This window comes from Lissotriton helveticus, chromosome 8 (genome assembly GCF_964261635.1).
Source record: "Lissotriton helveticus chromosome 8, aLisHel1.1, whole genome shotgun sequence".
NCBI classification, from domain to species: Eukaryota; Metazoa; Chordata; class Amphibia; order Caudata; family Salamandridae; genus Lissotriton; species Lissotriton helveticus.
In genome coordinates, this window is record NC_136069.1 from 1120349475 (window position 1) to 1120377231 (window position 27757).

At 49.7% G+C, this 27757-nt stretch overlaps 1 protein-coding gene across 1 annotated transcript in view; it reads left to right on the plus strand.

Annotated features, from left to right (window-relative positions):
* Nucleotides 1–2913: 2913 nt before the first annotated feature.
* TGFBRAP1 (transforming growth factor beta receptor associated protein 1) overlaps nt 2914–27757 on the plus strand; it is a 200145-nt gene continuing 175301 nt past the window's right edge. The window contains exon 1 of the mRNA XM_078657996.1: nt 2914–3949. Coding sequence (XP_078514122.1) covers nt 3226–3949 — 724 coding nt within the window. The 5' untranslated portion in view covers nt 2914–3225. The remainder of the gene's footprint in view (nt 3950–27757) is intronic.

Here is a 27757-nt window from a genome sequence, read left to right on the forward strand (position 1 = left end):
GTCACCTCCAATTAGTGTTGGGATGCTGGGGTCCAATAAAGCATCCAGGTCCTTTGGGGCTAGCTTGCCTGGGGGTGAGTAGGCAGCAATCAGCCGCAGCGGGCCTGCAGATGTCTGGATCTGTATGCCAGTTGCTTCAATGCTCCCGACTGGTGGTAGGGAGATCTCGTGGTGCTTCACTTTTGTGCTGACTATCACCGCTGTTCCTCCGCCCTTGGCTCCGGTGGTGCGATCTGTGCGGTATACCCTGTGGTTTGCTATGTTGAGCTTCTGGCTTCCTTGGAGGTGGGTCTCGGAAATAAGCGCTATATCCATGTCCATGGTTTCCATCAGGTGCAGGAGTTCTGCAGTTTTCTTCTGAATGCCATTAGCATTCCACATCACGAAGAGAGAGTTTCTTTTAGATTTTGCTGCCATTGCTGGTGTTTTCTTCGCCCTGGAAAAGTCCGGCGATAAGGTTCGCCACCATTGTCACCATTGGGTGGATGTTCAGGTCTGCGACTGTTTTTGCAATCTTCGCGATGAGTTCTTGCCAGTTGATGGCTGAGCCTAACTCACAGGATGGTGCTGGGGTGGTCGCTGATGCTGGGGCGGTAGGTGATGCTGGGGCGGTAGGTGGCGCTGGGCTGTCCTGCTTGGGTTTAGTTGTGTCTGCGTATGATCTTCCATCCACACGCGCGCTGCTATGGCTGTTGGTTGGATTTCCATTTGGGATCCTGTGTGCCATTGCGGGTCTGTGAGTATTCCTTGGCCCCTGACCCGTCGTTGTCGAGTGTGGGGAAGTCGTTTGTGGTTGTGGGGGTTGGCGCTGGCCTTCCTTCTTTGCCTTCTGGAGGTAGGGGCAGCCGCGGTAGCTTGCTGGATGTGGTCCTGCGCAGTTGGCGCATTTTGCTGGTTCGGTTTCCCGGTTCCTAGTGCATTGGTTGGAGGTGTGCTCTCCTCCACAGCGTACGCACTTTGGCTTCTGCTTGCAGAAGGCAGAGGTGTGCCCCAAGCGCTGGCAGTTGTAACACATGATTGGTCCTCGTTTCCCTCTAGGTGCTTCTGTGGTGATGACGCAGCCGCAGAGACGTGTGACTCCCGAGAGGTCAGCTGGCTTCCCATCGTGGCTCGCTGACAGGGTCACAACGAAGAGGGGAAATTTCTTGTTCTTATCCGCTGGAGAGGTAATCTGCGCAATATTTTTGACTGGAAGGCCTAGGTCAGATAAATCCCCAGAGATGTGTTCAAGCGATGCGTTTGTTGGGAGCCCCCGTATTACAAAGCGCTGGGCTTTTGCAGTGGTCATTGGGAAGGTGTAATACTCCATTTTCTGGGCGGTAAATATGTCGGTCAAGCACCTGTAGTCCTCTGGGGTGGTGAGCATGATCTTGGCATGGTCCTGCCTGGGCTTGATTGTGTAGGGGGAGGCGCAGTATTCATCCAGTATCCCCACCAGGGCCTTGTGGGTGGTTAGGTTCTTCAGGATGATGGGTGGGATCCTTAGTCGCTTGGTGGGGGCTGGAGAGGTCTCAGGTTCAGTAGCATTGGGGTCTTGCAGGGGGGCGTCCCTGTCCTGGATGTTTCCGAGAGCCATATAACGGTTTGAGGTTGGAACTGCGCTTTCTGCAGGGGGAGGGCGGGCAAGCTTTGATGCTTTCTCTGGTGATGTTGGGCACGAGTCACGTCCCCTCTTCGCTTTAATCTGCCATTGCCCGTCATCTTCGGTGGCAGAGCTGGGTTGAGCCATGTCGGCCTCCATGATCAATTGGTGCAGTTGGATGGGGGAGGTAAGGCGTGGCCCTTCTCCTTCCCCTCTTTGGCGCGCAGCCTGGCCCCGGTCAAGCCAGGGAGACGCAGGCCCAGCGCCTTAGAGGAGCGGGAGGGAGGGCAGAGCGGGCTGGGCCGAGTATCGATGAGCGAGATAAATCAAGTAAAGCGCGGCTAACTAGGCTGTATTCGGAGTGTTAAAATCAGTCAAGCAGTGAAAATTTTAAGCAGGCAAGCAGAGCGCAGGCGAGCAAATTGGAATCTGAAAAGTAAAATCAAATCAATCTGGCAGTGGAATGATTCTACAAGCAGAGCGCAGCAATTACAATTACAAGGCGCAAACTGTAATTATTATCACGTTTTGGAAATGGATTGAACACAGTGCAGCAATGCAAAATTGCAATCAGAGCGCAGCAATTACAAAGTAAGGAAATTAGTCAGTCAGGCAGGGCTCAGCAAGTCAAATTGCAATCAGTAGCAGCAGAAGTAACAAGCAACAAGCAGAGCGAGGAAAAACGAAATTCAGTGTAAAGCTGTTAAAGTAATGAAAAAGGCCAGATCTACCACAAAGGATAGAAAATGGCGCCTACTGCGTTTCTGGAATCAGCTGATGCAGTCGTCCGTGGTCGGCTCGGCAAATCCACTGGTCAGATCAAGTCCTCTGGGGGCCGTCTCGATCCAGGAAGCAAATGGCGGCAAATGGCGGCCGGGGCGCAGCTCCGACGTCCGAGCACCCACGAGAGGCTAGCTGGGTAGGGGCAACCACTTCTCCGTCCCCTCCTTAGTGCGCAGCCTGGCCCCGGACAAGCCAGGGAGCGCAGGCCCAGCCCCTTGGAGGAGTGGGGAGAGAGCGTGGAGCGAGGAGCGAGGGGAGGGGGAGAGCCCTAATCAGGGGCTGCCATCAGCGTTGACGATCGTCACAGAACTCGGGTCATCAGGTCAAAGAGCGATCGTGATCTCAAATGTCTTTGCGCCGAAGCAGGGGACCTCGCACTTTTATTTACACACAGCAGAGGCATATGCCAAATCCACAGCCTATCGGCATTTAGGAATCTGTGAAACGCAGCAGGATTGGTTGAGTTGACGACAATGCTCCATTCCTAGGTCTTCTTACATATTACAAGTCCCGCCTACTTCCAAAGTGCCCGTCGAATATGTTCAATCGTGGGACTGGCTGTCACGCGACCCGGAAGTACTGGAATCACGGGCAAATGTGTTCCGTAAAAGATCAATAACGGGCTTGGGGCGGATTTTACGGACGGTTGGTGTAAGTGGAGGAGCAGTAGTGACTCTAGTTAAGATGGCTTTGGATTCTTCATTATTATTTTATGTTTCAGTGGCATGACATTTTAATGAAGACTGTACGCTTTCAGTTTTCGAGGCGTATGTTTGTGTGCCTGCAGGACAGGCACGCCCGTGCCTCCTTGATTACATTTTCTCCCTTTTTCACTTCAGTGCATCAGAGGAGAGGCCACGATGAGTGTCAAAGCCTTTCAGCTGGCGTGTCTCGTAGAGCGGGAGCTCCTGGCGGCGCCAGTTGTCTCGGGTGATAAGTCCCGGCAGCAGCAGCAGCTACGCATCGAAAGCCTCGAGTGCTGCGGACATGACTTGTATCTGGGTTCAAGTGATGGCTGCATCCGTCGCTTCCTGCTGGAGGAGAAGAGCCATCCAGCCACGGGGCTGACAACTTTTACTGGCTCCCGGCAATTGCAGCAGACCCTACTGGGCCCAAGAAAGCCAGTTACAGAACTCCGTGCCGCTTCAGCTTTGCACCGGCTTCTAGTTTTGTGTGATAATGTCATCAGTCTTGCTGACATGAGTAGTCTGGAGCTAGTGGCTGCTGCCGGGGCCCGAATCAAGGGTGCCGCTGCATTCACCCTCAATGAAAACCCTGCAAGCGGCGGAGATCCTTTCTGTGTAGAGCTGTGCCTCATCTCTGCCAAGCGCCGTGCCATTCAGATATTCCTGGTTTATGAGGATCACGTTCAGATGGTCAAGGAAGTCACGACTCCCGAGCAGCCCTGCTCCCTTGCGGTGGATGGACACTTTTTGTGCTTGGCCCTCACCACTCAATACATCATTATGAATTACAACACTGGTTCATCACAGGATCTCTTCCCTTACAACAGCGAGGAGAAGCGGCCTATAGTGAAGCGTATAAGTAGGCAGGAGTTCCTGCTGGCCGGTCCTGGTGGATTAGGTGAGGCTCTCTAAGATTGTTGAATTACAGTTCATTAATTGCTTTAAGCACTAGGCGAAACCATACAAATGGTTCTTAAAATCTAATATGGTAATAACATTTTACTGGTAGAGTGCAGTAGGAAAGACTGTTTTTACATTTGTACATGATGGCTGACAACCCATTTAAAATGAAATAAAAAATATATTAAAACAGACCCCATAAACAATCTCTCTTCATCTGTTGCCTCATGGTAGAATAATGTATAAGAAATGTGAATCGTGAGTATTTTAATAACTTGATTTCAAAGTTTTAGTCATGTCTAAAGGCGACTTAATATGCTCAGCTAGTGATTAATCTTTAGCAAAGCTTAGTGTCTCATTTCTGTCGTTTTAACTTGCCTCTGCTATTACTGAAGACACTATACTTGTACCTATCAGTCCATCACCACGCCAAATGAACCAGTCTGGTCGGGTAGACCATTTCCCATCGAAAGAACATAGCAGACAATCCTTGCTTTGTTGAAACCATGTTAGAACTCACTAGTGAGGTGTACTTTGAGTGTCAGCAATTCGAGAAAGGAGCGCTCATATGTACTGCGCTTGCCCTCTCTACTTGGGGGTCTCAAGAAGACTTAGAAATTGTAGCTCAAGATTACATTTTTCATGCATTGTATTTTAAACTTGCTTTCATCGTTTTTTTTAGGGCGAGGGTGATGTATTTGTCTTTACAAAGATTTAAAAAGCACTTTGTAGTTTTATTTTTAAAAGTATATGTTAATTGAGGTCAGGAATCCAGTCTTCAGACGGGTTCCCCACAATGCCTTGGTGTGATTTCGGATGGTTGGAAATTTAATTGAAGCAAAAAAAAAATATTTATTCATTGCTTCATAATGTTTGTTCAATCTCAGTTAAGATGATGCGGAATCTGTGTACACGTGATTTGTCTAGAGGACGTTCAATGAAAAATAAAGTATTATTGTCCATAAGCTGCATCTTAATTCACACAAAGCGGAACTCAGTGGTTTAATTAGTGACTTAGTATGTCAAGTGCCAGAGAGGAGTTGATTATAAACCCGTTGTCTATGTCCAAATTACTGAGTCATCTCAAATGGTTAAGCATATTAACAGGAGTATGTCTTCCTTATAAATTAGGCATTTAATGCAGGTAGCCTCGTGTCCTGAATTCCAAAGCACAGGGCCGGTCCTAGTATTTTTGGGGAATGTGCTAGACCCCTCTAATTTACGTAAGTGACACCTTCAGGGCTCCGGAAGCTGCTTTGTGCAGACTCCTCCTGGGCCGCAGCTCCCCTCTCTGCCGCCTACAAGCACCTCTTTCACAGCTCATATCGGGCTGAAGGTGAGAGAATAGTTTGGGGGCTGAGAGTTAAAACAGTGCAGACTGTAAAGTGCTGACAAGGGGTGTCCCGCAGTGTCTCTCAATGGGCAGCCAGGCAGGAGCCCTAATTGCAGGACACACCTGCAATTAGGTCTCGTTGCAACTGGCACAAGATGACGTGTCCCCTTCCCCTAGGCCTCCCTACACCATCCCTGAGAGGCCCAGGGAGGAGCCCCCTCCTGTAAGCCCAATTGCAGACACCTTTCTTCAATGGGATCGGCAGGGGCACAATAGGTTTGGTGATGTGTTGCACTGTGCAGGGGGCCCATGCTGGTGGGCTGAGAGCGAGGCCCTGGGCAGCTGCCCATGCCTATCGCCGGCCCTGCCAAAGCATGCGATGTACCGCTCTCAAACTGAGCTGTTCAGGCCTCAGAATTTTTTTACAAGACCTGAAGACTTAGAAAGTTGAATACTCTACTCAACCTAACTCTAATATCCATAACCCATAAGCCTATCTTAAATTATGTGATCCTAGGCAGATATTTTTTCACTGAGTCGTCTTTTTCTTCATTATCACATACAAGAGCACCTTCCCATATGTTAGGCATGTTTGCTGTACAAAAAACTCTTGTTTGAGTAGGTCAAACATTTGCTCCATGTATTGTAACATATTTTGCCCACACCTGACTTGCCTCTTAGTTCCCTTATAGCATTGTCTTCAGGGCAGGGCCAGGAATGTTCCTCCGTTCTTAATTCGAAACGCTCACTTTTAATACATTAATTACTAAAGCATGATGTGGTCAGAGAAAGAAAAGTAAACACAGTTCATTAGAATGAAATAAGCAGCAATTTGTTAGATTTCTAAGCTGACATTTGACCTCTGTCTTTAAACAGAGCAAATGTGAAAAGATACAAACAAGATTTAATGCCATCTTTATTGCTCATTCGCTTTCTGTATGAGCAGAACACCTGTTCTTTTGCCAGCTCGACCTCTCCCGCCATACTGGGCCAGTAGGCCCCATGAATAGCTCACCCTGAAGAAAATCTAACTCGCCATAGTGAGTGGGCGAGTAGATTTCACGAGGCCTAACTATTCCTTTGATGCTTTTAGTATTATCATTATCTATAGAAATTATACATTTCTAGGCAAGTCCACATGGAAACCTTGTGCCTGTTAATTGTTTGAGTTCCCATTCTTTTAGCATTTCCTCCATTCATGTGTTTCTCATTTGCCCCTTTAAAAATGGTGTGGAGTCTCACTTGTAAACCACACCTGATTTGCGCTGTCATTTCTCCAGTTAAAATCTAATTTTCTCCATGTACAAACAATGAACATTTTTACGGTTTGCTGTTTCATACTATAAGCTTCTTTTTAGGTCGAGCCTAGCGCAGCGCACATGTGCTGCTCTATGCTAGGCTTCTTGTGAGGGCTCAAAACTTCTCTGTGTGGGTCGTACTCCTCCCACACATCTGATAGGCCTTTGCATGTGTCTTTCAATAATGAAAGCACGCAAATGGCCAAAGGAGTGTGCATGTCCCACCTCTATTTCAAATGTTCACTCCCACAGCGTTTAGCTCTCGGGAGCGAGCAGCGGCGCTCAGGCTGGCAGCTGCATTCCTCTCTTGTCTGGATCAGGTTACTAATTAGCAGCCTGCCTCCATATTTGCACCCCTCCCACTCTTCTTTATTTGTTCTTGACTGACTGACTCACTCTGTCAATCAATCAATGACTGACTGACTCTCACTCTCTCTCTGACTGACTCTCACTCTCTCTCTGACTGATTGACTCTCACTGACTGACTCTCTCACTGACTGACTCTCTCACTGACTGACTCTCTCACTGACTGACTCTCTCACTGACTGACTCTCTCACTGACTGACTCTCTCACTGACTGACTCTCTCACTGACTGACTCTCTCACTGACTGACCCTCTCACTGACTCTCTCACTGACTGACTCTCTCACTGACTGACTCTCTCACTGACTGACTCTCTCACTGACTGACTCTCTCACTGACTGACTCTCTCACTGACTGACTCTCTCACTGACTGACTCTCTCACTGTCTGACCCTCTCACTGACTGACCCTCTCACTGACTGACCCTCTCACTGACTGACCCTCTCACTGACTGACCCTCTCACTGACTGACCCTCTCACTGACTGACCCTCTCACTGACTGACCCTCTCACTGACTGACCCTCTCACTGACTGACCCTCTCACTGACTGACCCTCTCACTGACTGACCCTCTCACTGACTGACCCTCTCACTGACTGACCCTCTCACTGTCTGACTCTCTCACTGACTGACTCTCACTGACTGACTCTTCCACTCTCACTGACTGACTGACTGCCTCGCTCACTGACGGACTGACTCGCTCACTGACGGACTGACTCGCTCACTGACGGACTGATTCGCTCACTGACGGACTGATTCGCTCACTGACTGACTGATTCGCTCACTGACTGACTGACTCGCTCACTGACTGACTGACTCGCTCACTGACTTGCTCACTGACTGACTCGCTCACTGACTGACTCGCTCACTGACTCGCTCACTGACTCGCTCACTGACTCGCTCACTGACTGACTCGCTCACTGACTGACTCGCTCACTGACTGACTCGCTCACTGACTGACTCGCTCACTGACTGACTGACTCGCTCACTGACTCTCTCTCACTGACTGACTCTTTCGCTCTCTCTCACTGACTTTCTCATTGACTGACTGACTCACTGACTCTCACTGACGGACCGACTGACTCTTACTCTCACTGTCTAACCAACTAACTGACTCTCTCAATCTGTCTCTCACTGACTGACTGAGTCTTTCACTCATTGTCTGACGGACTGACTCTCTGACTGACGGACTGACTCTCTGACTGACGGACTGACTCTCTGACTGACGGACTGACTCTCTGACTGACGGACTGACTCTCTGACTGACGGACTGACTCTCTGACTGACGGACTGACTCTCTGACTGACGGACTGACTCTCTGACTGACGGACTGACTCTCTGACTGACGGACTGACTCTCTGACTGACGGACTGACTCTCTGACTGACGGACTGACTCTCTGACTGACTGACTGACTCTCTGACTGACTGACTCTCTGACTGACTGACTCTCTGACTGACTGACTGACTCTCTGACTGACTGACTGACTCTCTGACTGACTGACTGACTCTCTGACTCTCTGACTGACTGACTGACTCTCTGACTGACTGACTGACTCTCTGACTGACTGACTGACTCTCTGACTGACTGACTGACTCTCTGACTGACTGACTCTCTGACTGACTGACTGACTGACTCTCTGACTGACTGACTGACTCTCTGACTGACTGACTGACTCTCTGACTCTCTGACTGACTGACTGACTCTCTGACTGACTGACTGACTCTGACTGACTGACTGACTCTCTGACTGACTGACTGACTCTCTGACTGACTCAATCTCTGACTGACTCTCATTCTATGACTGACTGACTCTCTCACTCCCTGACTCTCTCACTCTGACTGACACTCACTCACTCTCTGACTGACTCTCTCTCACTCTGACTGACTCTCTCTCACTCTGACTGACTCTCTCACTCTGACTGACACTCACTCACTCTCTGACTGACTCTCTCTCTCACTCTCTGACTGACTCTCTCACTCTCTGACTGACTCTCTCACTCCCTGACTGACTCTCTCACGCTGACTGACTCTCTCACGCTGACTGACTCTCTCACGCTGACTGACTCTCTCACGCTGACTGACTCTCTCACGCTGACTGACTCTCTCACGCTGACTGACTCTCTCACGCTGACTGACTCTCTCACGCTGACTGACTCTCTCACGCTGACTGGCTCTCTCACGCTGACTGGCTCTCTCACGCTGACTGGCTCTCTCACTCTCTGACTGGCTCTCTCACTCTCTGACTGGCTCTCTCACTCTCTGACTGGCTCTCTCACTCTCTGACTGGCTCTCTCACTCTCTGACTGGCTCTCTCACTCTCTGACTGGCTCTCTCACTCTCTGACTGGCTCTCTCACTCTCTGACTGGCTCTCTCACTCTCTGACTGGCTCTCTCACTCTCTGACTGTCTCTCTCACTCTCTGACTGACTCTCTCACTCTCTGACTGACTCTCTCACTCTCTGACTGACTCTCTCACTCTCTGACTGACTCTCTCACTCTCTGACTGACTCTCTCACTCTCTGACTGACTCTCTCACTCTCTGACTGACTCTCTCTCACTCTCTGACTGACTCTCTCTCACTCTCTGACTGACTCTCTCTCACTCTCTGACTGACTCTCTCTCACTCTCTGACTGACTCTCTCACTCTCTGACTGACTCTCTCTCACTCTCTGACTGACTCTCTCTCACTCTCTGACTGACTCTCTCTCACTCTCTGACTGACTCTCTCTCACTCTCTGACTGACTCTCTCTCACTCTCTGACTGACTCTCTCTCACTCTCTGACTGACTCTCTCTCACTCTCTGACTGACTCTCTCTCACTCTCTGACTGACTCTCTCTCACTCTCTGACTCTCTCTCACTCTCTGACTGACTCTCTCTCACTCTCTGACTGACTCTCTCTCACTCTCTGACTGACTCTCTCTCTCTCTGACTGACTCTCTCACTCTCTGACTGACTCTCTCTCACTCTCTGACTGACTCTCTCTCACTCTCTGACTGACTCTCTCTCACTCTCTGACCGACTCTCTCTCACTCTGACCGACTCTCTCACTCTGACCGACTCTCTCACTCTGACCGACTCTCTCACTCTGACCGACTCTCTCACTCTGACCGACTCTCTCACTCTGACCGACTCTCTCACTCTGACCGACTCTCTCACTCTGACCGACTCTCTCACTCTGACCGACTCTCTCACTCTGACCGACTCTCTCACTCTGACCGACTCTCTCACTCTGACCGACTCTCTCACTCTGACCGACTCTCTCACTCTCTGACTGACTCTCTCTCACTCTCTGACTGACTCTCTCTCACTCTCTGACTGACTCTCTCTCACTCTCTGACTGACTCTCTCTCACTCTCTGACTGACTCTCTCTCACTCTCTGACTGACTCTCTCTCTCTCTGACTGACTCTCTCTCTGACTGACTCTCTCACTCTCTGACTGACTCTCTCTCACTCTCTGACTGACTCTCTCTCACTCTCTGACTGACTCTCTCTCACTCTCTGACTGACTCTCTCTCACTCTCTGACTGACTCTCTCTCACTCTCTGACTGACTCTCTCTCACTCTCTGACTGACTCTCTCTCACTCTCTGACTGACTCTCTCACTCTCTGACTGACTCTCTCTCACTCTCTGACTGACTCTCTCTCACTCTCTGACTGACTCTCTCTCACTCTCTGACTGTCTCTCTCTCACTCTCTGACTGACTCTCTCTCACTCTCTGACTGACTCTCTCTCACTCTCTGACTGACTCTCTCTCACTCTCTGACTCTCTCTCTCTCTGACTGACTCTCTCTCACTCTCTGACTGACTCTCTCTCACTCTCTGACTGACTCTCTCTCACTCTCTCCGACTCTCTCATTGACCGACTGACTCTCTCTCTCTCTCTCTCTCTCACTCTCTGACTGACTCTCTCACTCTGACTGACTCTCTCACTCTCTGACCCACTCTCTCACTCTCTGACCCACTCTCTCACTCTCTGACCCACTCTCTCACTCTCTGACCCACTCTCTCACTCTCTGACCCACTCTCTCACTCTCTGACCCACTCTCTGACCCACTCTCTCACTCTCTGACCCACTCTCTCACTCTTCGACCCACTCTCTCACTCTCTCCGACTCTCTCATTGACCGACTGACTCTCTCTCTCACTAACTGACTCTCTCACACTCACTGACTGACTCTCACTGACTGACACTCTCTCACTGACTGACACTCTCTCACTGACTGACACTCTCTCACTGACTGACTCTCTCACTGACTCACTCTCTCACTGACTGACTCTCTCACTGACTGACTCTCTCACTGACTGACTCTCTCACTGACTGACTCTCTCACTGACTGACTCTCTCACTGACTGACTCTCTCACTGACTGACTCTCTCACTGACTGACTCTCTCACTGACTGACTCTCTCACTGACTGACTCTCTCACTGACTGACTCTCTCACTGACTGACTCTCTCACTGACTGACTCTCTCACTGACTGACTCTCACTGACTGACTCTCTCTCTCACTGACTGACTCTCTCTCTCACTGACTGACTCTCTCTCTCACTGACTGACTCTCTCACTGACTGACTCTCTCACTGACTGACTCTCTCTCACTCTCTGACTGACTCTCTCTCACTCACTGACTGACTCTCTCTCACTCTCTGACTGTCTCTCTCTCACTCTCTGACTGACTCTCTCTCACTCTCTGACTGACTCTCTCTCACTCTCTGACTGACTCTCTCTCACTCTCTGACTCTCTCTCACTCTCTGACTCTCTCTCACTCTCTGACTGACTCTCTCTCACTCTCTGACTGACTCTCTCTCACTCTCTCCGACTCTCTCATTGACCGACTGACTCTCTCTCTCTCTCTCTCTCTCACTCTCTGACTGACTCTCTCACTCTGACTGAGTGACCCACTCTCTCACTCTCTGACCCACTCTCTCACTCTCTGACCCACTCTCTCACTCTCTGACCCACTCTCTCACTCTCTGACCCACTCTCTCACTCTCTGACCCACTCTCTCACTCTCTGACCCACTCTCTCACTCTCTGACCCACTCTCTCACTCTCTGACCCACTCTCTCACTCTTCGACCCACTCTCTCACTCTCTCCGACTCTCTCATTGACCGACTGACTCTCTCTCTCTCACTAACTGACTCTCTCACACTCACTGACTGACTCTCACTGACTGACACTCTCTCACTGACTGACACTCTCTCACTGACTGACACTCTCTCACTGACTGACACTCTCTCACTGACTCACTCTCTCACTGACTCACTCTCTCACTGACTCACTCTCTCACTGACTGACTCTCTCACTGACTGACTCTCTCACTGACTGACTCTCTCACTGACTGACTCTCTCACTGACTGACTCTCTCACTGACTGACTCTCTCACTGACTCTCTCACTGACTCTCTCACTGACTCTCTCACTGACTGACTCTCTCACTGACTGACTCTCTCACTGACTGACTCTCTCACTGACTGACTCTCTCACTGACTGACTCTCTCACTGACTGACTCTCTCACTGACTGACTCTCTCACTGACTGACTGACTCTCTCACTGACTGACTCTCTCTCTCACTGACTGACTCTCTCACTGACTGACTCTCTCTCTCACTGACTGACTCTCTCTCTCACTGACTGACTCTCTCTCTCACTGACTGACTCTCTCTCTCACTGACTGACTCTCTCTCTCACTGACTGACTCTCTCTCTCACTGACTGACTCTCTCACTGACTGACTCTCTCACTGACTGACTCTCTCACTGACTGACTCTCTCACTGACTGACTCTCTCACTGACTGACTCTCTCACTGACTGACTCTCTCACTGACTGACTCTCTCACTGACTGACTCTCTCACTGACTGACTCTCTCACTGACTGACTCTCTCACTGACTGACTCTCTCACTGACTGACTCTCTCACTGACTGACTCTCTCACTGACTGACTCTCTGTAGGAAGGTTGATCCCTGACTATGGTTGCTCCCAACTTTTTGCCTGGTGTTTTGCTGGTTTTCTGACTTAGTTGACCTGAGGCCCTGCTATTCAGGACCTCAGGCCCACTGCTCTCTCTGTAAAATGGATTCCATGTACCTTAGGTACATATCTAAATTGGATACTGAGTCACCTTATCAGTCCCTGTACAGTGTACCTTAGGTACCCAGGGCATAGGTGTACCCAGGGCCTACCAGGGGCTGCAGCATGTATTATGCCACCCCTGGCTGGCCATCCAAATCTGACACAACTGGCTGCTTGACAGCTGGGGCAAGGTGGTGTAATCACCCTTTGCTTTAGATATAGTATACCTATATCTAACCCTAAAAATGGACACACAGATCTCCTATCAGTCACTCCTATGGCAGGCCTTAACAATCCTGAAGGCAGAGTGCTTGGAATCGTGTGAGATGGTGCTCTGGCATGAGCTGAGCCTGTCTGCGGCTTTCGGGACCCATCCCTTAGCCGTTTCCATGATATCGCATACCATATACTCTTAAGTGCATTATAATCCTCGCGGTTATGTGCCAACTCTGGTATCGCTTTATCAAAACATGTCGAGTAAGGTGTCATACGAATTGGAATACTAACCCCTCGCCAATTCTGGCGACGGGGTTAGCATTCCACCCTTCTAGAGGGACACGACATGTATGTAACCCCTAACCCCGGTTAAAGTCAGACAGAGCCTTAGCATCCACAAAATGGATGCTGCCACCGAGACACAAGTCTGCCCTCCTGCTGCTGGGAGTCCTCCCAGAGCAGGAGATAAGGACAAAGGGTTTCCTGCCGGGGGCGGTGCCAGCACCGTCCCAGACAGGGTTTTGTGTATTGTAGGTAGGCAGGGCTTTTGAGGAAGGTGACTGCAAGTGGCACCCCGGTGCTCACTGTGCATAGGCCGGCTGAAACCAGTTCCAGGGGCACTCCAGCCCCTGGCCTGGGAAAAGCCCGCCAAGGAAGTGGGTGTAACCACCCCCCTCCTAGTCCCACCCATAGGGCAGGACTTAGTCGCGTGCCAGCCCCTTTTTACAGGATAAAGGTAGAGACTGGCCCCCTTCCAAATCAGATCATCTTTGAATCCTGAAACTACTTTCTGCGAAAGGAACTCAAGACTTCTTCCTAAGATTTCTCCCTTGTGACTAAGGAGTAGTCACCCTGCATCCGCAGGCACCATCTAAGAACACTGCGGTCTGCTGCAAGTCCTTCCTCCGGAATCTGACTGCCCAGCTCGACGAGAACCGGCTTCCCTGGCACCTCTGACCTCTACCCACCTCTACAGCCCAGCTGAGAACCGTGGGTGCGACGAGACCTTAAGGGACCGGCCATCTGCAAGACTGCACGACTTCTTTCCAGCAAGCCCGCCGAGTGAATTCCTGGTGAGTGCTTTGGGGTCCGAGAAACCCCCACCCTGAGCAGCTCCAGCACCGAAGAGCAGCCCCCCAGCATTTCCACGATCTGCGTGGGGCCCTTCTGCTTTTTGCTGCTCACCGCGTTGTTTGGCTACTAGCCCGCTGGCTTGTGGCCTTCCTGACGACGCCCGACGACATTTCCGCTGCTGGTCTGGTTGCTCCAGACTGGCCCTTGCTTCCCTCCATCGGAGAAGTACCCTGGACCCTCCTGGTCCCCTCAAGACGCCATTTTAGGTCCACCGCGTGGGCCTTGCATTTGCCAAGACTTGTTGCCCAATCCTGGGTCCAGCGACGTCGACAGCAAGAACCTTCGTGGGACAGCTCGCACCTCCATCCTGGTCGCCGACAACGCCTCCTGGTCCGAGAGACTGCAGAGCCCAGCAGCGCCCACTCACCTGACTGCGGTGACTTCGCCCGGTGCCATCCTGGTGCCCACTTAATCACTGGCTAGTGATTCAAGAACTTGGTCCCCTCTGCTTTCAGGTTTTCTTCTTCCTTGATCCAGGCTTGGATCCATCGAACTTTTCTTCACTGGTCGCCTGCCAGCAACTTCTTCCTTCCAGGCTCCTGGTCCGGCAACGAGATCCCCGACGTCTTTTCAGACCTATGCAGCTGCAGCCCCTGGGCTAGGTAACTTCGGCACTTCGGTGTCCCAGCATAGCCTCACTATCCTAGGGTCAGGATCCACTGTCGTTTTCTTCCTACCAGGTCGGGTTCGCCCGTGAACACTAACTTTGCCTTTACTAGCCTCCATAGACTTTGTCCCGCATCCCGCGTGAGAGTGCACACTCTGCACCCGAGTCCCCTGGGTCTCCTAGTAGTAATCTAACGATTCCCTAGTCCAGTCCTAGCGATTCCAAAGCCTATTAGAACTGTTACTTACCTGCTAGTAATTCGCATTCCACTTTTAAAGTATATGGTTTTTCGTGCCCCTCGGGCATTTGTGTATAACGTGCTAACTTAAGTATTTTCGTAAGAGTTTTGTTGTGTGCCTAGCACCCTGTCCTCATAAAGAGTACAGGGTTGTTGTGATTCTAATAAATACACTGTTTATTTTCATAACACTTGTGTGGTGTCCTTTCACTGGGTGTTCAAGGGGTAATGTGATGGTAAAACAGCTGGCTTAACACGCCCTCTAGAGTCTTAGCCTTAGACTGCTCGTATCCATGCTACTAGGATAGCTGGTCTATAAGGTTGACTTACAACCAATCATCAATAAGGGTTGTTTGGACTGATATATAGTGATCACTAGAATAGTGAGCACTGCACATCAGGCCAACTTCTCACATTGGTGAGCAGCGGTTGGGATTTGAGCTTGCTGTTGTTTTACCACACATGCCCTAAGAATATCTTGTGAAAGATCACATAAGTACTAAAGGTACATATAACTTAGCTTAGAATACTCTGAGTTCTACTGAACCAGCTGTTGTAGCTCCTAGGGCCTAGCACACCCTAAACTACAACTCTAGCAAGGGATCAGTAGGCAAACATATAGTGTAGGTAAGTGCACCACTTACACCTCACTAGAAAAGCATGTCTACCCAGGGAGAATCTACTGAGACTCCCCTGGTCAGTGTTGACCCTCCACAGGTCACTTCAAGATATGCAGCTCTCAGCTTTCAGGAGATGAGACAAATCTGTGTCTCCAGGAAACTGAAGCAGGGGTCTAACCCCACCACTCCCTTTCTGATAGGTCTCTTAGAGACATATGATGCCAGAAAGCTTTCTCAGTTACATGAGAATATGCCAGCCTTAGAGGGAACCTCTGGGGATCCAGATCTCCCCAACACTGATTCAGCAGTTGAGGAGGAGGATCAGGAGGTACTCTCTGGGGATGAGGTAGACAAAGGTCTTGAGGTAGTCAGAAGGCTAACTAGGACCAACTTAGACTTACTTGGGCTAGGATCTGGGGGCCCCCCAGTACTAACCCGAAGTGGGCCTAACCTTGGAGTTAGGAGAGATAGATCTCTTTCTAGGGACTCCAATAGATCTCTGCACTCTAATGCCTCTTCTCAGGGGAGAAGGAATCCTCCACAGAGGAGATTTACTTCCCCTCAGAGAAAGGAGCATGAAGCTAGGATGAGACAAGCTGAACTGAGGATTGAAAGGGAAGAAATTGCCCTGGCCAAAGAGAAGCTTGCCCTGGCAAGAGAGCAGCAGATGAGTGGGCTAGCTCCCACTGGTGGCAGCAATCTCCCAAGAGATAAAGAGAAGGGTTTAGATACTAAACACCTGACTAAAATAGTGCCCCCCTTTAAGCAAGGGGATGATATCCAGAAATGGATGGCTGCTCTGGAGAGGGCCTGCACTGTGCAGGGCATTCCCCAGAGTCAGTGGGCAGCTATACTGTGGCTCTCCTTTGATGGTAAAGGTAGAGATAAGCTCCTCACTACAAGAGTGGAGGATGCTAATGATTACCAGGTCCTGAAAAATGCACTGGTTGATGGGTTTGGTTTAACCACTGAGCAGTACAGGTTGCTGTTCAGAGACACCCAGAAAACTCAGTCTCAGGACTGGTCTGACTTTGTTGATTGTGCCACTAAGGCTTTGGAAGGCTGGCTACTGGGTAGTAAGGTTACTGATTTCAAAGGATTGTATAATCTAATTATGAGAGAGCAAGTCTTAAATAATTGTCAGAACCAGTTATTACACCAGCACCTGGTAGACTCTGATCTGACCTCTCCACAAGAATTGGGTAAGAGGGCAGACAAATGGGTCAGAACCAGGATTAGGCCCAAGAACCAAGGTGGTGACCAGAAGAAGGAATCAACCAAGCCTCAAGAGAAGGGTGGGAATAAATCTACAGATCAAACCACATCAGGGCCCCAAAAATCCTCTGAGGGGGGTGGGTCCCAGAATCCTTCCAACAACCAGAAGAAACCTTATTGTTATCCCTGTAAACAGGTGGGTCATTTAAAAACTGACAGCAGTCGCCCCAAGAATAACAATAAGGAAAACATACCCCCAAGTAACATTCCCAAACCTCCTGTTACTACTAGTAGTAATCCCCCAGGTGGTGGGAGTGCCCCCAAGAATTTGGGTGCATTTACTTTGGGAGTTCCTGGGGACTCTGGCCTAACCAGGTCCCCAAACTTAGATACTCTTGTCTGTGAGACTGGCATGGGGTTTGCCAACTTCACAACTTGTCCCAACACTTTGGGCAAGTACAGACAGGAGCCCCTCATCAATGGTATAAAAGTTGAGGCCTATAGAGATACAGGGGCTAGCATCACTATGGTGACTGAGAGTCTAGTCCCCTCCAGGCAACTTTTACCTGGTGCCACATACCAGGTGACCAATATTGATGGAGTACAGAGAGATCATCCCATGGCAGTGGTCAATCTCAGCTGGGGAGGTGTCACTGGCCACAAGAGAGTGGCAGTGTCACCAAACTTGCCTGTAGATTGCCTACTGGGGAATGATTTAGAGCTCTCAGCCTGGGCTGGAGTAGAGCAAGAAACCCATTCTAGAATGGTAAACATCCATGGTAAGGTTAGTGGGGCAGTGGTAGCCACAGCCCCAGTCCAAGATATCCTCCCTGAACAGGTCAGGAGGGTTGTGCCAGTCACAACCCAATCTCAGACAACTTCCTTCCCAGAACAGGTTGTCAAGGCTGTAATGGTAACAGCCCACACCCAAACTGAGCCCCCTCCTGAAAAGGTTGGGAGAGTTGTGATGGCCACAGCTCAAACTCAGACAGATGACAGTGTTGTGAAGCCTGAAACTATGGATCACTCCACTCAGACAGAGAGTATTGAGGAGGAAGGGAAATCTCCCTCCCACCAGACTTTAGGAAAGGATCAGCCTCCTCAGGGAACTGATCTGACCCCTTGTGAAGAAACTGCCACAGAGGTAGTCAGGCCTAGCCTGGCAGAACCCCTGATGTCAGTGGACCCTTCCAAGGTGTTACCCAGTCTGGAGCAGGTAACCTGCCCCTCTCTACCCTGCCTCAGTCAGCCCAGGGCTGTAGAGGTCAGGGAGGCCAGTGTTGGACCCCAAGGGGCCCCCTGTCCAAAAGAATTTCCCAATCAGCAGATTAAGGGCACTGAAGCTAGTAGACCTAGCCAAGTGAAAATAAGACACACTCCTGAGGGATCCCCCTTAAAATTAGTTAGGGACCTCCCACAGATGGACACTGTTGGGCACAGCCAAACTTGGGACCTGAGGGCCCCAGACCTGAACTGTCCCTCCAGTAAGCCAAACAGAGGGACCCAACCTCCAGCTGTAGGTAGCCAGAGGTTGACCCTGAGAGCCCAAAACAACTCAGTCTTGGAAAGGAAGGCCTCTATGGTGGATGATGATTGGAGGAAGCTGAGCCCAAAGTTAGTGGAGCCTCACTTCAGTACTCCATTTCAGCACCAGCCTTTTTCTGTGACAAAACACACCACAGGTAGAGATTCCCTATGGTGGAGACCCTCAGACACCCTTAGGGTGAGGGGTTGCTTAGTGGACCATGACATAGGGGGTAACCATGCCAGTGCTGGCACTTCCTTAAATGGCCACTTAGGCAATATAGGCTTACCTGGACAAGGATAGCCTTATCTCCTTTCGTTTGGGGGGGGGGTTATGTAGGAAGGTTGATCCCTGACTATGGTTGCCCCCAACTTTTTGCCTGGTGTTTTGCTGGTTTTCTGACTTAGTTGACCTGAGGCCCTGCTATTCAGGACCTCAGGCCCACTGCTCTCTCTGTAAAATGGATTCCATGTACCTTAGGTACATATCTAAATTGGATACTGAGTCACCTTATCAGTCCCTGTACAGTGTACCTTAGGTACCCAGGGCATAGGTGTACCCAGGGCCTACCAGGGGCTGCAGCATGTATTATGCCACCCCTGGCTGGCCATCCAAATCTGACACAACTGGCTGCTTGACAGCTGGGGCAAGGTGGTGTAATCACCCTTTGCTTTAGATATAGTATACCTATATCTAACCCTAAAAATGGACACACAGATCTCCTATCAGTCACTCCTATGGCAGGCCTTAACAATCCTGAAGGCAGAGTGCTTGGAATCGTGTGAGATGGTGCTCTGGCATGAGCTGAGCCTGTCTGCGGCTTTCGGGACCCATCCCTTAGCCGTTTCCATGATATCGCATACCATATACTCTTAAGTGCATTATAATCCTCGCGGTTATGTGCCAACTCTGGTATCGCTTTATCAAAACATGTCGAGTAAGGTGTCATACGAATTGGAATACTAACCCCTCGCCAATTCTGGCGACGGGGTTAGCATTCCACCCTTCTAGAGGGACACGACATGTATGTAACCCCTAACCCCGGTTAAAGTCAGACAGAGCCTTAGCATCCACAAAATGGATGCTGCCACCGAGACACAAGTCTGCCCTCCTGCTGCTGGGAGTCCTCCCAGAGCAGGAGATAAGGACAAAGGGTTTCCTGCCGGGGGCGGTGCCAGCACCGTCCCAGACAGGGTTTTGTGTATTGTAGGTAGGCAGGGCTTTTGAGGAAGGTGACTGCAAGTGGCACCCCGGTGCTCACTGTGCATAGGCCGGCTGAAACCAGTTCCAGGGGCACTCCAGCCCCTGGCCTGGGAAAAGCCCGCCAAGGAAGTGGGTGTAACCACCCCCCTCCTAGTCCCACCCATAGGGCAGGACTTAGTCGCGTGCCAGCCCCTTTTTACAGGATAAAGGTAGAGACTGGCCCCCTTCCAAATCAGATCATCTTTGAATCCTGAAACTACTTTCTGCGAAAGGAACTCAAGACTTCTTCCTAAGATTTCTCCCTTGTGACTAAGGAGTAGTCACCCTGCATCCGCAGGCACCATCTAAGAACACTGCGGTCTGCTGCAAGTCCTTCCTCCGGAATCTGACTGCCCAGCTCGACGAGAACCGGCTTCCCTGGCACCTCTGACCTCTACCCACCTCTACAGCCCAGCTGAGAACCGTGGGTGCGACGAGACCTTAAGGGACCGGCCATCTGCAAGACTGCACGACTTCTTTCCAGCAAGCCCGCCGAGTGAATTCCTGGTGAGTGCTTTGGGGTCCGAGAAACCCCCACCCTGAGCAGCTCCAGCACCGAAGAGCAGCCCCCCAGCATTTCCACGATCTGCGTGGGGCCCTTCTGCTTTTTGCTGCTCACCGCGTTGTTTGGCTACTAGCCCGCTGGCTTGTGGCCTTCCTGACGACGCCCGACGACATTTCCGCTGCTGGTCTGGTTGCTCCAGACTGGCCCTTGCTTCCCTCCATCGGAGAAGTACCCTGGACCCTCCTGGTCCCCTCAAGACGCCATTTTAGGTCCACCGCGTGGGCCTTGCATTTGCCAAGACTTGTTGCCCAATCCTGGGTCCAGCGACGTCGACAGCAAGAACCTTCGTGGGACAGCTCGCACCTCCATCCTGGTCGCCGACAACGCCTCCTGGTCCGAGAGACTGCAGAGCCCAGCAGCGCCCACTCACCTGACTGCGGTGACTTCGCCCGGTGCCATCCTGGTGCCCACTTAATCACTGGCTAGTGATTCAAGAACTTGGTCCCCTCTGCTTTCAGGTTTTCTTCTTCCTTGATCCAGGCTTGGATCCATCGAACTTTTCTTCACTGGTCGCCTGCCAGCAACTTCTTCCTTCCAGGCTCCTGGTCCGGCAACGAGATCCCCGACGTCTTTTCAGACCTATGCAGCTGCAGCCCCTGGGCTAGGTAACTTCGGCACTTCGGTGTCCCAGCATAGCCTCACTATCCTAGGGTCAGGATCCACTGTCGTTTTCTTCCTACCAGGTCGGGTTCGCCCGTGAACACTAACTTTGCCTTTACTAGCCTCCATAGACTTTGTCCCGCATCCCGCGTGAGAGTGCACACTCTGCACCCGAGTCCCCTGGGTCTCCTAGTAGTAATCTAACGATTCCCTAGTCCAGTCCTAGCGATTCCAAAGCCTATTAGAACTGTTACTTACCTGCTAGTAATTCGCATTCCACTTTTAAAGTATATGGTTTTTCGTGCCCCTCGGGCATTTGTGTATAACGTGCTAACTTAAGTATTTTCGTAAGAGTTTTGTTGTGTGCCTAGCACCCTGTCCTCATAAAGAGTACAGGGTTGTTGTGATTCTAATAAATACACTGTTTATTTTCATAACACTTGTGTGGTGTCCTTTCACTGGGTGTTCAAGGGGTAATGTGATGGTAAAACAGCTGGCTTAACACGCCCTCTAGAGTCTTAGCCTTAGACTGCTCGTATCCATGCTACTAGGATAGCTGGTCTATAAGGTTGACTTACAACCAATCATCAATAAGGGTTGTTTGGACTGATATATAGTGATCACTAGAATAGTGAGCACTGCACATCAGGCCAACTTCTCACACTCTCTCACTGACTGACTCTCTCACTGACTGACTCTCTCACTGACTGACTCTCTCACTGACTGACTCTCTCACTGACTGACTCTCTCACTGACTGACTCTCTCACTGACTGACTCTCTCACTGACTGACTCTCTCACTGACTGACTCTCTCACTGACTGACTCTCTCACTGACTGACTCTCTCACTGACTCTCTCACTGACTCTCTCACTGACTCTCTCACTGACTCTCTCACTGACTCTCTCACTGACTCACTGACTGACTCTCTCTCTCTCTCACTGACTGACTGACTCTCTCACTGATTGACTCTCTCACTGACTGACTTTCTCACTGACTGACTCTCTCAATTACTGACTGACTCTCAATTACTGACTGACTCTCTCTCACTGACTGACTCTCTCTCACTGACTGACTCTCTCTCACTGACTGACTCTCTCTCACTGACTGACTCTCTCTCACTGACTGACTCTCTCACTGACTGACTCTCTCTCACTGACTGACTCTCTCTCACTGACTGACTCTCTCTCACTGACTCTCTCTTACTGACTGACTCTCTCTCACTGACTGACTCTCTCTCACTGACTGACTCTGACTCTCTCTCACTGACTGACTCTCTCTCACTGACTGACTCTCTCTCACTGACTGACTCTCTCTCACTGACTGACTCTCTCTCACTGACTGACTCTCTCTCACTGACTGACTCTCACTCTCTCTCACTGACTGACTCTCACTCTCTCTCACTGACTGACTCACTCTCTCTCACTGACTGACTCACTCTCTCTCACTGACTGACTCACTCTCTCTCACTGACTGACTCACTCTCTCTCACTGACTGACTCACTCTCTCTCACTGACTGACTCTCTCACGCTGACTGACTCTCTCACGCTGACTGACTCTCTCACGCTGACTGACTCTCTCACGCTGACTGGCTCTCTCACGCTGACTGGCTCTCTCACGCTGACTGGCTCTCTCACGCTGACTGGCTCTCTCACTCTCTGACTGGCTCTCTCACTCTCTGACTGGCTCTCTCACTCTCTGACTGGCTCTCTCACTCTCTGACTGGCTCTCTCACTCTCTGACTGACTCTCTCACTCTCTGACTGACTCTCTCACTCTCTGACTGACTCTCTCACTCTCTGACTGACTCTCTCACTCTCTGACTGACTCTCTCACTCTCTGACTGACTCTCTCACTCTCTGACTCTCTCTCACTCTCTGACTCTCTCTCACTCTCTGACTGACTCTCTCTCACTCTCTGACTGACTCTCTCTCACTCTCTGACTGACTCTCTCACTCTCTGACTGACTCTCTCTCACTCTCTGACTGACTCTCTCTCACTCTCTGACTGACTCTCTCTCACTCTCTGACTGACTCTCTCTCACTCTCTCTCACTCTCTCTCACTCTCTCTCACTCTCTGACTGACTCTCTCTCACTCTCTGACTGACTCTCTCTCACTCTCTGACTGACTCTCTCTCACTCTCTGACTGACTCTCTCTCACTCTCTGACTGACTCTCTCTCACTCTCTGACTGACTCTCTCTCACTCTCTGACTGACTCTCTCTCTCTCTGACTGACTCTCTCTCTCTCTGACTGACTCTCTCTCACTCTCTGACTGACTCTCTCTCACTCTGACTGACTCTCTCTCACTCTCTGACCGACTCTCTCTCACTCTGACCGACTCTCTCTCACTCTGACCGACTCTCTCACTCTGACCGACTCTCTCACTCTGACCGACTCTCTCACTCTGACCGACTCTCTCACTCTGACCGACTCTCTCACTCTGACCGACTCTCTCACTCTGACCGACTCTCTCACTCTGACCGACTCTCTCACTCTGACCGACTCTCTCTCACTCTCTGACTGACTCTCTCTCACTCTCTGACTGACTCTCTCTCACTCTCTGACTGACTCTCTCTCACTCTCTGACTGACTCTCTCTCACTCTCTGACTGACTCTCTCTCACTCTCTGACTGACTCTCTCTCACTCTCTGACTGACTCTCTCTCACTCTCTGACTGACTCTCTCACTCTCTGACTGACTCTCTCACTCTCTGACTGACTCTCTCTCACTCTCTGACTGACTCTCTCTCACTCTGACTGACTCTCTCTCACTCTCTGACTGACTCTCTCTCACTCTCTGACTGACTCTCTCCCACTCTCTGACTGACTCTCTCTCTCTCTGACTGACTCTCTCACTCTCTGACTGACTCTCTCTCACTCTCTGACTGACTCTCACTCTCTGACTGACTCTCTCTCACTCTCTGACTGACTCTCTCTCACTCTCTGACTGACTCTCTCTCACTCTCTGACTGACTCTCTCTCACTCTCTGACTCTCTCTCACTCTCTGACTCTCTCTCACTCTCTGACCGACTCTCTCTCACTCTCTGACTGACTCTCTCTCTCTCTGACTGACTCTCTCTCTCTCTGACTGACTCTCTCTCACTCTCTGACTGACTCTCTCTCACTCTCTGACTGACTCTCTCTCACTCTCTCCGACTCTCTCATTGACCGACTGACACTCTCTCTCTCTCTCTCTCTCTCACTCTCTGACTGACTCTCTCACTCTGACTGACTCTCTCACTCTCTGACCCACTCTCTCACTCTCTGACCCACTCTCTCACTCTCTGACCCACTCTCTCACTCTCTGACCCACTCTCTCACTCTCTGACCCACTCTCTCACTCTCTGACCCACTCTCTCACTCTTCGACCCACTCTCTCACTCTCTCCGACTCTCTCATTGACCGACTGACTCTCTCTCTCACTAACTGACTCTCTCACACTCACTGACTGACTCTCACTGACTGACACTCTCTCACTGACTGACACTCTCTCACTGACTGACACTCTCTCACTGACTGACACTCTCTCACTGACTCACTCTCTCACTGACTCACTCTCTCACTGACTCACTCTCTCACTGACTCACTCTCTCACTGACTGACTCTCTCACTGACTGACTCTCACTGACTGACTCTCTCACTGACTGACTCTCTCACTGACTGACTCTCTCACTGACTGACTCTCTCACTGACTGACTCTCTCACTGACTGACTCTCTCTCTCACTGACTGACTCTCTCTCTCACTGACTGACTCTCTCTCTCACTGACTGACTCTCTCTCTCACTGACTGACTCTCTCTCACTGACTGACTCTCTCTCTCACTGACTGACTCTCTCTCTGACTGACTCTCTCTCTGACTGACTCTCTCACTGACTGACTCTCTCACTGACTGACTCTCTCACTGACTGACTCTCTCACTGACTCTCTCACTGACTCTCTCACTGATTGACTCTCTCACTGACTGACTTTCTCACTGACTGACTCTCTCAATTACTGACTGACTCTCTCAATTACTGACTGACTCTCTCTCACTGACTGACTCTCTCTCACTGACTGACTCTCTCTCACTGACTGACTCTCTCTCACTGACTGACTCTCTCTCACTGACTGACTCTCTCTCACTGACTGACTCTCTCTCACTGACTGACTCTCTCTCACTGACTGACTCTCTCTCACTGACTGACTCTCTCACTGACTGACTCTCTCACTGACTGACTCTCTCTCACTGACTGACTCTCTCTCACTGACTGACTGACTCACTCTCTCTCACTGACTGACTCACTCTCTCTCACTGACTGACTCACTCTCTCTCACTGACTGACTCACTCTCTCTCACTGACTGACTCACTCTCACTGACTGACTGACTCACTCTCTCTCACTGACTGACTCACTCTCTCTCACTGACTGACTCACTCTCTCTCACTGACTGACTCACTCTCTCTCACTGACTGACTCACTCTCTCTCACTGACTGACTCTCACTCTCTCTCTCACTGACTGACTCTCACTCTCTCTCTCACTGACTGACTCTCACTCTCTCTCACTGACTTACTCTCACTCTCTCTCACTGACTGACTCACTCTCTCTCACTGACTGACTCACTCTCTCTCACTGACTGACTCACTCTCTCTCACTGACTGACTCTCACTCTCTCTCACTGACTGACTCTCACTCTCTCTCTCACTGACTGACTCTCACTCTCTCTCTCACTGACTGACTCTCACTCTCTCTCTCTCACTGACTGACTCTCACTCTCTCTCTCACTGACTGACTCTCACTCTCTCTCTCTCACTGACTAATTGACTGACTGACTCTCTCACTGACTGACTGACTCTCTCACTGACTGACTCTCTCACTCACTGACTCTTTCTCTGACTGACTCATTCACTCTCTCTCACTTACTGACTCTCTCTCTCTGACTGACTCTCTCTCTCTCTCTCTGACTGACTGACTGACTCTCTCAATCTCTCTCACTGACTTTCACTCTCTCACTGACTGACTCTCACTGACTGATTCACTGACTGACTCTCACTCTATCTCACTGACAGACTAACTGACTGACTCTCTCGCTCTCTCTCTCACTAATTGACTGACTTACTCTCTCACTGACTGACTCTCTCACTGACTGTTATACAGGTACTATTTCCCAACCTTCACCCTCCTGTTATTTATGCCCCCCATAACAAAAAAAAACCATAACAAGCAACCATTCGTACAGGCAGATAGAGTTTACCAGCATTGAAACAACAAAAAACCCTCTAGATATTATTTATTGTTAATATTTTTTTAATATGGTATTTCAGTTGTACATAATGCTTTTTTGGTCATATATAAGGTAACAAATGCTTCTGACACTTCTTTATTATAACTTTTCAGCATGCTGCAGACTTCTGTACAGCACAGCTTAAAGGCAAAGTCAATATCTCTGGCTAAACACTTATAAGGTCCCAAAGGCGAGACTTATTGGCTATGCCAATGCTTGTTATATATGTGGAAGAAGTATAAATAATGGATATTGCCTGGGCAACTGTACAAACGTGATTGTGTCCCTGCAGCTTTTTCTGTGTAACTAATGAATTTGCCTTGCTCATCACTTTAATGCATATGGCTGCGTAATTTTTTACAAAAATAGTTTGTATCTTAAACAGATCAAAGATATTCAAGTTACTATTCACAGGGTGCAATGCAAGATACTTTTCAGAAATTAACTGGTCATCTTAAGCTGTCTATTGCAGTAATGAATATTTTAAAGAGATGACAGAGTTGCCTAGAGTATGTACATCTCTTTAATGTTATTGATTGGGGAAGTGAATTTGTCTGCAGCACGAAATATACACTTTTAATAGTAAAATGTAGTTCAAAGAGAGTGGCTGGAATGGTTCCTTCTTTTTCCAGATTTTTTTGTTACACTATTAACACATTCATACCAACATTATAGACATTGTTCTAAAAGCTCTAGTTATTTCAAGAGGGCATTAAGGCTTCACAACTGCAAATATATTGCATCTCTTTTACATGGCCTGTATTATGAATTATAAATACATCCTAGTAAGACACATCCCTAATAAGTGTAAAATGGACCACTGTTCTATAGAGCTGTTTTTAATGGAGATAGTAGTCCAGTATTCTGCTCTTCATTGAGGCATTATATAGCAAGTGCAGCTACATAAATTGCTCGTAAACTGATTCATAATTCCGGTGGCCCTAGGTATAGCTATTCATATTTAACTTAATGATACATATTAGACCAAACTTTTGAATGATTAGTGTCTACAGTGTAACCTGAGTTGCAGATAAATGGATATCTGCAACTGGTTTATTTATCCCAACAAATAAACCACAACCACAGGGAGAACTTTCTGAGACCTCAAAGGCTGCCTTTCATCCAAAATTTCCAATTCAGCTATTTTTGCTTGAAATGTTTTTCTTCCCTAATTTGTCTTTTTATTTGTACTGTTACCCACTTCCCTGTCTAGAGGTACCAATGAAGGCACACCAACCCACTACAGTGACTGTGAACACTTCTCCAACCTCCTCACAGTGCATTAATATTTCAAGAGACGGTGTACCGGGGTGTGGGCGGTATTTAATCTTCGTTTTCCAAATGCAACTAGAGCTTTAACCGCATGCGCGCTAGCGGGTTTCCCGCTGTGCGCTGCGATTTTGAAAATCGCGCGTTACGTGACTAAGCCAGCTCGTCATGCGCGTAGCGCAGGTAACGTCCATGATGAGCTGGCTTTGTCATGCGCGCTGAAGGGGTTAAAGAGAAGCAA